At 40.7% G+C, this 12111-nt stretch overlaps 1 protein-coding gene across 1 annotated transcript in view; it reads left to right on the top strand.

The window, feature by feature from the left end:
• Window positions 1-570: 570 nt before the first annotated feature.
• LOC309398748 (heparan sulfate glucosamine 3-O-sulfotransferase 3A1-like) overlaps window positions 571-12111 on the top strand; it is a gene marked incomplete at its 5' end in the record, with an annotated part of 85733 nt that continues 74192 nt past the window's right edge. Inside the window, one exon of the mRNA XM_081965924.1 lies at window positions 571-968. Within this exon, the coding sequence (XP_081822050.1) occupies window positions 571-968 (398 nt within the window). The remainder of the gene's footprint in view (window positions 969-12111) is intronic.

Here is a 12111-nt window from a genome sequence, read left to right as displayed (position 1 = left end):
CGCCTAGCTAGCCCGGAGAAGGGAGGGGATGTCTCAGCTGAAGACCCTCGCCCGGGTAGCGAAGTGCGTTCCGCCGGCTTCTCCGGATCCGGCAGCTTCTTAACTTCCCTGGTTCTCCTCCGTCTGGCTGCGATTTCAGCAGGGCAGAAGAGCAGTTTGGAAGGCGGCTGCCGATTTTTACCACCGCTTGGATGAGCTGCTTCTTGGCTTAGTTTCCAGGCGGCCAACTCGACCGGCTGCTGAGACCCTCCCACCGTCCCCAGGAGCCGGGGGCGCGATGCTCCCGTCGCTGCCAGGCCCTTGCTTTAATCCCCCAAAGGCAGCCTTCTCCTTCCCTTCGGCCCTTTTTACACCGCTGGAGCAGAAGGCTTCCCGCTAGCGCGCGGGAATGAGGCGCCTGTGAACCCCACTTCCCGTTGGAGGAGGGGGGCGACCACAGCTCTCCTTCGCCATCCTTAAAGGCGGCGGGTCCGGCTCCAGATCACCCGTCCATGGGGCTGTCCGCTCCCCGCCGAGTGCCAAGCGGCTGAGAGGAGGGGGCGATGGCCCCTGCGCGGGGGGCCGCCTAGCATGGCCCGGGGAGGGACGCCCCCCGCCTCCTCGCCTGGCCCCGAGCCCCTGCCCCGCCGCGCCTTGCGGAAGCTGCTGCTGGTCCTGGGCTCCGTGCTGATGTCTCTCTACGCCAGCTACTGCTTAGCGGGGGCAGCGCGCGTCCTCACCCGGGACCCGGCCCCGATTCCCGTCGCGCAGGGCGAAGAGACGCCCGGCACGCCCCGGGATCCCTTGCTGCAAGCCCAGCCGGGGGGAGAAGGCAACCAGCGGCTGCCTCAAGCGGTGATCATCGGCGTGAAGAAGGGCGGCACCCGAGCGCTGCTCGAGTTTCTGCGGGTGCATCCGGATGTGAGGGCGGCGGGCGCCGAGCCGCACTTCTTCGATCGTAACTACGGCCGGGGACTCGCCTGGTACCGGTATGTATGTGACTCCGCTGCTCTCGAACGGCGCCAGCAAGTCAGGGCTCCAGCCTCCTTGGGTGTGTCAGGCGCGGCACGAAGAGAGGCCGGGCGCCCCTTCTTCTCCCTTCCCGGGTGGGTCGGGGAGCTCGGGAAACTCGCTGGGAAACCAGTGGGCTCCCTTTTTTTCCACGTCTGAATTTCCCAGATGTAAATTTAGAGCTTCGTTGACAGACAGCCTCCCGCATCCAATAGAGAGAAGAAGCAGCCAGCATACACATCTGGAAGGAATTCTTTTCAACTCTCTCAAATTAATACCCGGACTAAACTTGCACACCCTGGAATTTGTTGGCTTCTTGGGATGCGAAACCAAGCAGGGGGCCGAGGGTGAAGTGTTGGAAGTGCGGTTGTTTCTGAGCATGTGCAAAGCATCTTTGGTCTCATTCAGAATCTTAGGCATGTGTTCCTGGATTGAAATAAGCTTGGTATTCAGGGAGAAAAGGGCACCTGGATCTTTAAATATCTTAAGTTTATGTATGTGTCTTTGGGACTCTTACAGGGTGCATTTTCAAGTAATCCAATAGAAATCTTTCTCTTAAAACTGGGTCCTAGCAAGTCCCGCTCCCTCCTATTTTGCATATTCATCACCTCCTTTTTCCTTGTAGAGTTATTACATCTGTAATCCTTCCTTTCCTATAGTCCGGGGCAGCCTCTGCATTGGGATGATCTCTTATCCATTTGGATATGAAGTGGATAAGAAATCATCCCAATTATCAAGGTCCAGCTGAGGACCTTGATTTCTAACACCATCCACCCACCCCCATATATAACTTGATTAATTCTTCCCTTAAATTCAACTCCCTCCAGTCCAGTTCTCTTTGTCCTTTTGTCTTTTGTCCCCTAAGCAGTAACCCTCTCCTACCACTGTAATGATCTGGCACCCATTCTTAAACTCACCTATGCCTTTCGATCTAGCCAGCTCCTTTATAAAAATATTAGAAGAGGAATTTTTTTGCAACATTTACCCCAAACCTCTCATTTCAAGCCTGCTATTCAGTCCATGATATTCTACAGGAGGAGAAAGAAGCTGTAGGCAGTATTTATTTTACTTTATTGAATGAATTAGGTAAGAGTATATTTAGAACTTTGTTTCTCCAACCTGTAATACCACTCTCATATTTGTCTGTGAACTCTTCAACTTATGGCTCTTAGTTCATTGTTCCATCCAGTATGGCATTCCCTACATGGGGAAAGGGAGGGAGGGAGGGAAGGAAGGAGAGAGAGAGGGAGAGGGAGGGAGGGAGGGAGGGAGGGAGGGAGAGAAAGACCACATATCTTTCAAAACCATTGCTTGAAATTAAGGTTACCAAACCTGGGCTGTGAAAATCTGACCTTGAGATGGCATTAAAGAGGGATGGAGCCTTTATATATATATATATATATATATATATATATATATATATATATATATATATATATATATATATATATATATATATATATATATATATATATATATATATATATATATATATATATATATATATATATATATATATATATATATATATATATATATATATATATATATATATATATATATATATATATATATATATATATATATATATATATATATATATATATATATATATATATATATATATATATATATATATATATATATATATATATATATATATATATATATATATATATATATATATATATATATATATATATATATATATATATATATATATATATATATATATATATATATATATATATATATATATATATATATATATATATATATATATATATATATATATATATATATATATATATATATATATATATATATATATATATATATATATATATATATATATATCTTTATTGCCCTTTACTGGAGATTTGGGTCTTTTGGGCCCCAGAAAACCCATGGCTTCACAAATTCCTTGTGTAAAGTCATTGATCTGCTCTAAGTCCTGCTCTAGCACTTTTCATTTTATTGGAGCAGCTGCTTCTTTTACACACAGTTTTACACCTTTTGCATGTATTTGGCAATGAAACAAACTGTATAGATTCCAATATAGGTTTTACCAGTTGAAGTGGTCCAACTGGTTTCAGATTGCCAGCTTGGCTCTTTCACCTACTCTGATCCTCTTGTATAAATACTGCAGACAAATTAAATTGACCTGCAAACTTGTCCATCCCAGTAAATAAATCCTTAAGTAAACTACATTCCTTCCATGAATCTACTTTCCCCACCCCGACCAGCCATCAACCCTGTTCATATCTGACCTTTTCCTGGCTCAGCATTGGAAGTAACCTTGTATGTCATCTGTCCTAAAGTGCCTTCATCCTTATCTTCAGAAGTAAAGAAAGAGATGTATGAGCATGAACAACAAAAAGAATCAATCAAGGTCTCCATTGGGATGAGGAGGGAACAGACAGAAAAAGAGATAGGTATTTAACAAAATTTCAGGAAGTTTCCCCCAACAATACAATAAGTGCCTGTATGAAATAGCTTAGCACTCCAGGAGGAAATAGAAGAGAGATGCTTTAAATCTGCATGTGTACTCTAAATCAACCAATGCTTGTCTATATATGTTTACATTTGAGAAGCAGGCACTATAGAAATCTGACTTTACAGCAATAGCGGCTATATACATACCCCACAAATTTCCCATAGTTTGCTCAATTGGACCAATTTTCTGAATCATGCACTCAGCTAAAATGTGGATTGCATTTCATGAGACTTTTTAATGAAAATATAGCCAGTGTCCTCTACAAGAAAGATACTGTTAGTGACTGACTGACTCCTTCCTTCCTTCCTTCCTTCCTTCCTTCCTTCCTTCCTTCCTTCCTTCCTTCCTTCCTTCCTTCCTTCCTTCCTTTCTTCCTTCTTCCCTCCTTCCCTCCCTCCCTCCCCATTAACAGAATAGCAAAGTTTTATATATGGTATGACTTTTACTCCTAGATTTAAAAATTCAAAGTTAGGCTCACTAATTTTTAAGAATGGTAAGTGTAAAAACTGGTTTATGCTTTCAAGTATATGTGCCTGATATCTCCCCTCCGAAGCTTTGGACAACATTTGGACAGATGGTAAGAAATTAGTGCAATTTAATGCCTTTCTTCTTTTGTAAATATTTCAGCTATTTGCTCTCTGAAAGTACTCAGAGTACTGCAGAAAATGTCTGCTACTTCCCAAACTAACTTTTTAAAAATCGTAAAGCCCAGTTTAGAAAATTTCATTCAAATTAGTAAAATTTAAATGGATCATTTGTCTCAGTAAAAACCAAACACTGTTAACTTTCCTTGGGTTGGGACATATGGTTTTCAATCAATAATTTATAGTTGAGTCAGATGTTCATTTTAGGAAGCCAGATGTCTTAAGAGCCTAGGAAACTGTTTTATAGTCTGGTTATTGGTCTAGTTAGCTCAGTTCCAGCTCCTCTACATTAACTAAAAGGAGTTCAGATATCAGTATTTCCTAGCCTTCTGTGGAAATGTGTGTCCCTTTCCCTCTCTCTCTCATTGTGTGTGAAACCTGGGAATTCAAGTGCGTAAAAGACTTGCCTTATCACTGTCCAATAGTTCTTTATTTCAATTTCTATTCACTCAAGTGCCAATATTTTTTGTCTGAGTAAAAGTATTATAATTGGGAATAGGCGTTTGTAGGCTACAATTGTAAAAGTGTTGCAGTCCCACTGGGAAAAAGAAGATGGATAGCCCTGTCTCCATTTCTCATTTCTCATTAAGATTCTTCAGACCAAACTTCTCTCTGTACTCTGAAGCAGCAACTTATGAGCACTCCATTCCACTTTACTCCACAGGTTGTCCTTGTAGACATCCACATTATGCTCTGTGTTCCTGTGTTCCCACAGGTGTGTTCGTTTTCAGGTGCTTCCCTGCAGCTGAACTGATCAATGTCTGACTCAAACTCCTGAGCTGCAAAGACAGTTAATTCCTAGAGTGGCAGCAGGTGCTTTCTCATTGCTACATCCTCACTCTGTAACTCTTCCTGCTCTAGGCTGAAGTCAAAGCACCGTGTTGTTTGCTATCACTTTGGTAGGGCTGGCTTTGTGTTCAAGAAAATGCAATGCAGGTTTAAGGCTGCAGTCCATTTTTACACTGATCTGTTAAGTCATCTGGCAAAAGCCATAGTTGAATCATGGGAAATACAATCATGGAATTATGGAGCTGGAAGGGACAACAAAGCTAGTCCAGTCCTCTGCAACTTGGAGAAAAAAAGGTTAATCCATCTATGAAGGATGGCCTAGGAAGATAGTCCCAGTGTTGTGCTAATGTTACTGTCATGTCTTTTATTTTATTAACATAAATCTGTATGGCCATTATTTCTTGTGCATTGTGTAGCATAGACACTGACAAGGTAAAGTTTTATAGGGATGATCTGGTGGTGATCTGTAGGTGTCCTAAACTTGTTATTGTTGTGTGTCTGTGTGCTGAAAACATTCTTGTCCTAAATGTCAATCTGCCTTGTACTTTATAAAAATTACTTGTTGGAAAAGCTGGTATATGCCAGGATGGTATGACATAATGTGGTACAGAACAGTTAACAGCCTTGCTGATAGAGAGTCATAGTGTCAACTTCTGGGAATTCTAGTTTCCGCACATCTGGGTGACTCTAGGCTAGAGCAGACTGGTATAGTGTCTAGGTTAACTGGTCAGAACAATTAACAGCCTTGTTGATAGAAAATTGCAGTCTCAACTTTTGGGAGTTCTAGTTTCAAGACATCTGGGTGGTTCTAGGCTGGAGCAGACTGGTATAGTGTCTAGGTTAACTGGGCAGAACAGTTAACAGCCTTGTTGATAGAAAGTTGCAGTCTCAACTTTTGAGAGTTCTAGTTTCAACATATCTGGGTGGTTCTAGGCTGGAGCAGACTGGTATAGTGTCTAGGTTAACTGGGCAGAACAGTTAACAGCCTTGTTGATAGAAAGTTGCAGTCTCAACTTTTGAGAGTTCTAGTTTCAACATATCTGGGTGGTTCTAGGCTGGAGCAGACTCGTATAGTGTCTAGGTTAACTGGGCAGAACAGTTAACAGCCTTGTTGATAGAAAGTTGCAGTCTCAACTTTTGGGAGTTCTAGTTTCAACACATCTGGGTGGTTCTAGGCTGGAGCAGACTGGTGTAATGTCTAGGTTAACTGGGCAGAACAGTTAACAGCCTTGTTGATAGAAAGTTGCAGTCTCAACTTTTGGGAGTTCTAGTTTCAACACATCTGGGTGGTTCTAAACTGGAGCAGATTGGTATAGTGTCTAGGTTAACTTGACTTCCCTGGGAATGGCCATACATGTTTTCCATCCATATTTTGAAGGTAAAGGATAATGTAAACTAGGCATCTGTTAATGCTGAGCCAAAAGACAATGCTTTGAATCAATATTTTGATAGCATTAGAAAATGTCTTATCCCCAGGGTTTTTTTTAAACAGGCACAAGTGATTTGAATACTACTTTAAAAAAAATTACTAACAGCATGAGAGCTTGATTAATTTGCCTTGTCCTCAGGAACATCACCATGCGGCTTAAACATATTACCTGCAAATTATTAGACTGCTTTCCTGATCCCTGATAATTGATTCAAAACACTGATTAAATGAAATCTTAGAGACACCAAGAACTTGTCAGAATTTTGACATATGGTGACTAAGCAACTGGTTGGAGTTTGTCACTTGGGCTTCTCTTATAAGAGGCAATGGCTAAACAAACCATGGAAGTACTTTCTACTTTCCATGGTTTGTTTAACCTCTTCTGGCTTGTTCTTCTCCTAACAAGCTTGTTTGTTAGGAAGTTACACTGCAGTCTTTCTGCTTTTGATGGCATGTTAAACAAACTGCAGAAGGAGCTTCTTGGGAGAAGCCAAGTGGAAACAATGGAGTTGTTCACAACAGGCGGAAATGTTGGCTTAGTATCCTATGTGAATGTAGCCAATACTGAATAATGCCAAATAGCCTGGATGTATATTCACTCATTCTCCCATCACCTGCACAGAATTATCCTTTATAGTGTTTTATAGAATTGTATGAACATCATGTTTTCTTGCTTTTGTTTTTGAACGTTTTGGGGAAAGATTTGGACAACTGCCTCCCTCTCCAACAGCTGATATATTTGTTGCGCTATGATCGGTCTCACATACCATGGTAAGTCATAAGATAGTTGATTTGATATTGGCTTAGTGTAGTGTATGAATGCAGCTAATGAAAATATGTCCAGCAAACCATGGTTAAGCAATTCACAATTCATTTTGAGCCGGTCACAGTGAGTAAACCCCTAGTTTACCATTTAGCATGTAATATAAACTCATACAATTATGTTTATTAATGCAGTAATCCTTTAATTAAAGATATCACTGTGTCACAGTGTAAACCAAGTTCAGCAAATGTGTTCATTCTGATATAGCCTATTTCCTTAAAATGCTTAAAGCCAGTTTGATTCATAGGTTCACAATAGTGGGTTTCCTAGAGCAGATCAAGGCTTACTTTGGAACTGAAGTCATAATGCTGGCTGCAGATTTCAATCCATGTTCTGTTTGGGAGAGAAAGTGAGGGATTCTAAGAAAAAGGTACTCATGCTTTAAGTGTTTCTGGATATATTATTGACCATATCTCTATCACTGTCTACACTGGAACTGCCAGCAAACTGATTACAGAATGTGCAATTGTGCACGTCCCAATTTGCTGCTTTGATTCCACTTTACACCTGGTACATGACCAACAGCAACCTTAGTACTCCCATTCCCAGAGTACAGAAGCATCTCTGCATGCTATTCATGCCTCTTGTTTCATTTTTAGCAAAACATTAATACTGGCCAGCCCAGCCCATAAGTTTTAAGATCCATGTAGCTCAGCAGAAAGCATACCTGGGCAGGTTACCCACATAGACCATTGATGAAAATGTTGGGGTTTTTTTGACAAGAAACCATGGACTTGCAAAACTGTCATAAATGCCCCTGACAAAAGCAATCCCTGATGATTCTCTGGACTCAGAATGGAAGTGTAGAACTTTGAGTCCACCGAGGAAGAATATTCCCAATTTCTATTAACAAATCACACTGGGGAGAAAAGAGAGACCGTTACCAAATCTTCAGCACACTTTGCAAAATCCAAAGAGCAGGACTCTAATTACTGCACCACATTAGCAGATGGGAAGTAGAAACATCCTAGGACTTTCATCTCTTACCTTCCTCAATACATAGCCATAGAAGCCAGGGGCTAGCAAAGGAGCCCTAACTAGAAGGGAGAGCTTTATGTTTTCTATGCATGGACCTTTGACTTATGCTAGGGAAGGAGACAATACTCAACTTTCTGGGCATACAAAAATATAAACATTCTCTCACTGACACTATGCAATATCCAAGTAGTTCTACAGAGAACAATGCAGAAGCGGTAGCCATTGTTGTTTTCAATTCCTAAATCTATTCTACACTTCTGGGATTATCTGATGATTTTGCTTGTGTTTGAGATAAACCATGATAATCTAAATGCTTCTACCTGCTGCAACCTGTGACTGCCACTTAGATCTACTTACATGGACCAAGTGTGCCCTGACTAGCAGTGCATGTGTCCATTCCAAGATCCACTTTGTGGCACTGAAAATTGGAATATATGTGTCTTGGACTAATTGTAGATCAACTGCATTATTCCTGTGAACACTGGAAAAGAAAGCAATACAGTATGTCATTCTACTTCAGCCCTTCCTCCCCATCAGATTATCCCATCATAGTCATGAGATGGGCCTCCTTTCTGGCCTACATAGAAAATAGACAACATGGGGCCTAAGTCAGTGGAAGAACAGTCTGTGAATGGAACTGACAACAAGGATAAAAGAGCAGGAGGTAACAGTAGTGCACATGTGCAATTGGTCATCATGGAGTGGAAGCCCAAAAGAATTGGGCCAATGTTAAGGTCTCAATCCCTCACTACCAAGACATGGAGAAAGCATGGCTAGAGACAGTGGTGGGATTCTAAAATATTAGCAACCGGTTGTCTGCCTGGTTGCTGGGTGAGCGTGGCTTACTTGGCTTCCTGCACCACAGTGAGGGAGGGCGTTTTCACCCTCCCTAGGCTCCAGAGGCTTCCCAGGGCCTCCAGGAGGGCAAAAACATCTGCCTCTGGGCTCCAGAGGCCCTCTAGAAGCTGGAAACAAGCCTGTTTTTGGACTTCAGGAAGGCCCGATTTTTGCTCTTCCAGAACCTTCGCGCGGCCCCTGCATTTACCTGGCATCCAAAATGTGTTGTGTGGAGACTCCTGGGAAGGGAGGGAGGGCCCAAACCAGTGCAAACCAGCTGAATCCCACCACTGACTACGGAACTAAAACAGATGGAAAATACTTATTTTGAACAGGCCTTCCTCCAGTTCCACCTCAAAGTTTTTCAATTCTTTCTTTCTTTTTTAAATCTGAGCCCCTCTCTGCAGTTCCACTGATATAGTGAGCCTTTACTTCTTCTGAATAGGACTGTTTTTCCATTTTCTGCAGCTGGGATACCAGCAAGTCTGTAGCTGTGTCCAATTGAGTCATTGATTTAAACAAACCACTTTTCAGAACGGGAGAGTTTTTAAAAATTTAATAAGGCTTGGGTATAGAGGTTACCTGAAAAGATAGCTTTAATCAAGTCCAATCAAATATTTTTAATGGGCTTCATTTTTCATTCTCCAGGAAAGAAAAAGAAGGAGCCGCAATGAGGAAATAAACATGAAAGCTATAGGGCAATTGCCTTATTTGCAATTTGCAGATGCTGCTCCCACGTGCTTCTGTCATTTGAAGTTAATAAAGTTGTGTCCTCTGGCAAGTTAATATGAAAATAGCTTGTTGGCTCAGCAAGCAATTTGTCTTTGTTGCATGGCAAAAAAATGTTTTGTTTCCCATCCAGCACAAAGGAGTAAAACAAAAGGGCTCCTGAGCTGGGATCAGTGTATATTTAGCAATGAAAGCTCCATGTTATCATCCGAAATCTTTTCCATTAGAAGGTCAGGACAGGAATGTTAAGGTTGCAGTTGTAGGGTTACTAGCTGTGGGAATCAAACTTGGTGGAATGCATGTCCAAGTGAAAATGGACAACAATTTTTCCCCGTAGAAATATATCCAATTTGCATCTACCAAATAATAGGTCAACCAAAAACATGTGAACGCTGAAACTCATTTTTCCCCAGAATTTTTCATGTTTCATTAATATATAAAATAATGTGAATATTGAAAAAAGGTCCTACAAAATCTAGAGTAATTATATTAAAATATGCACACAAACACATTACATTAGATGGAAAACTCAGTGAAGTGTGGATTAGGAAAAATGTGTGCAAAGATGTATACGAATGTCCTTCTCCAATACCAATGTGAAAATGGAGCCCAAACTAGATTTTAGAAATTGGGCAACATTTCGGGAAGCGTAAGAGAATGATAGTGAGCATACTGGCAAATAATCTAAATATTAATTTTGCTTTTTTCACATTCAGTTTTCTCTAAACCTCTGTTATAGAATGTATAATGATGGAGGCAAGAATAAAGTACATTATGGGGAGCACTATATTTTCTTTCTCTGAAGTTAGCACTTTTGGGTTCAGTGGGACGTCACAATTGGACTATTAAATTCAATGTGATTGCAGATATAATCACCTAGCTAAAAGAAGGTTCCTGCAATGAAAAATGGGAGAATTTTGTATGAGTCTATGTCAATTTAAGTCCCTTTAATCCTACAGAGGCTGTGATATAGAGATGATTTTTAGAGAATAAAAACTTTTTATTCCTGAAACCCGAGCTTGTCTGTGGAATAGTATTTTCTTAACTGTGCAGTTATCCAATTTTACACGCTTTGAAAGACGATCAAAAAGGAAACATTTAAAGTTCTGAGGCTTTTCACATGTATTTAAGTACTTTCCCTCCCCCCCCCCTAGACTTGGAAAATAAACACCTGATTCTGGAGACACTGCATGGACATAATTTCTGGCAGCTATTCAGTGAAATCGCTTATCTTCTGATCCTAAAGAAACACGGCATATATTTCATTGCCTTCAATGCAATATCTTAGAGAGGAAATAACTTTTGCATGCAGCCCCAGAAATGTGCCAGCGTAAGAATGCAGAAGCCAATACACAGTTAGCAAAAAAAAAATTTAATTTTTGAAGTTTTCATGATTTTTAGATACATGAATTGACCTTGAAAAACATTTCAGTGTGTGGGCAGTTTCACTGTATCCATTGTACAATAAAGGGAAACTCAGACAATAACCCTTTTGTTAGAGTACACCTCCATTCTTCATAGGCTATTGAACTTATCTTGAGAGAAGATGTTGTGTAACAATGTGGCTTAATTCGTTACCAACACTACTATACATCAGGAATGTACATACTTCATATGGTTCCTTTTCAGGTGGTAGTACAAGAGGAACAAAATGTGAAGGCTGGCTTTTGGCTGCATTTGAGAGTGCATTGGGAAATGTGTTTTTTCAAGAGCATTGGTTTATTGCTTAAACATTCATTTATTCAACGTTCAGGTTTCTTTTGGTCATGGTCTTGTTTGTTGGCTGTTGGTACAAATACATTGAGAACCAGTTAGGTCAAGGCACAGGCTAGAAAGCAAGAGACTGTGAGTTCAAAGTTCCATGAAAGCCAGCTGGGTGACTATGGGTCAATCACTCTCTCTCAGCCTTAGGAAGAAGACAGGGTAAACCACTTCTGTAAATCTTGCCATGAAAACTGTAATGACTCATTCATGAAGTCGCTAGAGTCAAGAATGGCTCATAGAGAAAATGGTAGGTTCTCTGATACCTGCAAAATTTGACTTGATTATTTTAATGTTGTAACCTGTCCTAGCTTAGCTTGTCTACACATTGGATGTTGATCTCAGTGGCACAATATTTGTTACATGTAAACAGTGAGTTTCTTAGAAACATGTGTCTCTATGGAATAACCATATATTGTGTTTGATGTGCCCTTCTAAAATGCTGTTCCTGAAACCTCATTATGGGGACATTCATCTGCTAATATTTTAACGATTAGATTCTGGGGAATTGGAGACTCAACTAATTATTTAAAGCATTACTTTTTCAGGGACCTACTGTGCAGAATAGGTACCTAGGTACCTCTCTTCAGGAACATGATAACAGTAATGAAAGAAATATCTGAAAACAATATTA

The sequence above is a fragment of the Natrix helvetica genome, assembly GCF_964273705.1.
Source record: "Natrix helvetica genome assembly, chromosome: 1".
Classification (NCBI taxonomy): Eukaryota; Metazoa; Chordata; class Lepidosauria; order Squamata; family Natricidae; genus Natrix; species Natrix helvetica.
The sequence above is the reverse complement of the archived record's forward strand: the minus strand, read 5'-3'. Positions and strand labels throughout refer to the sequence as shown.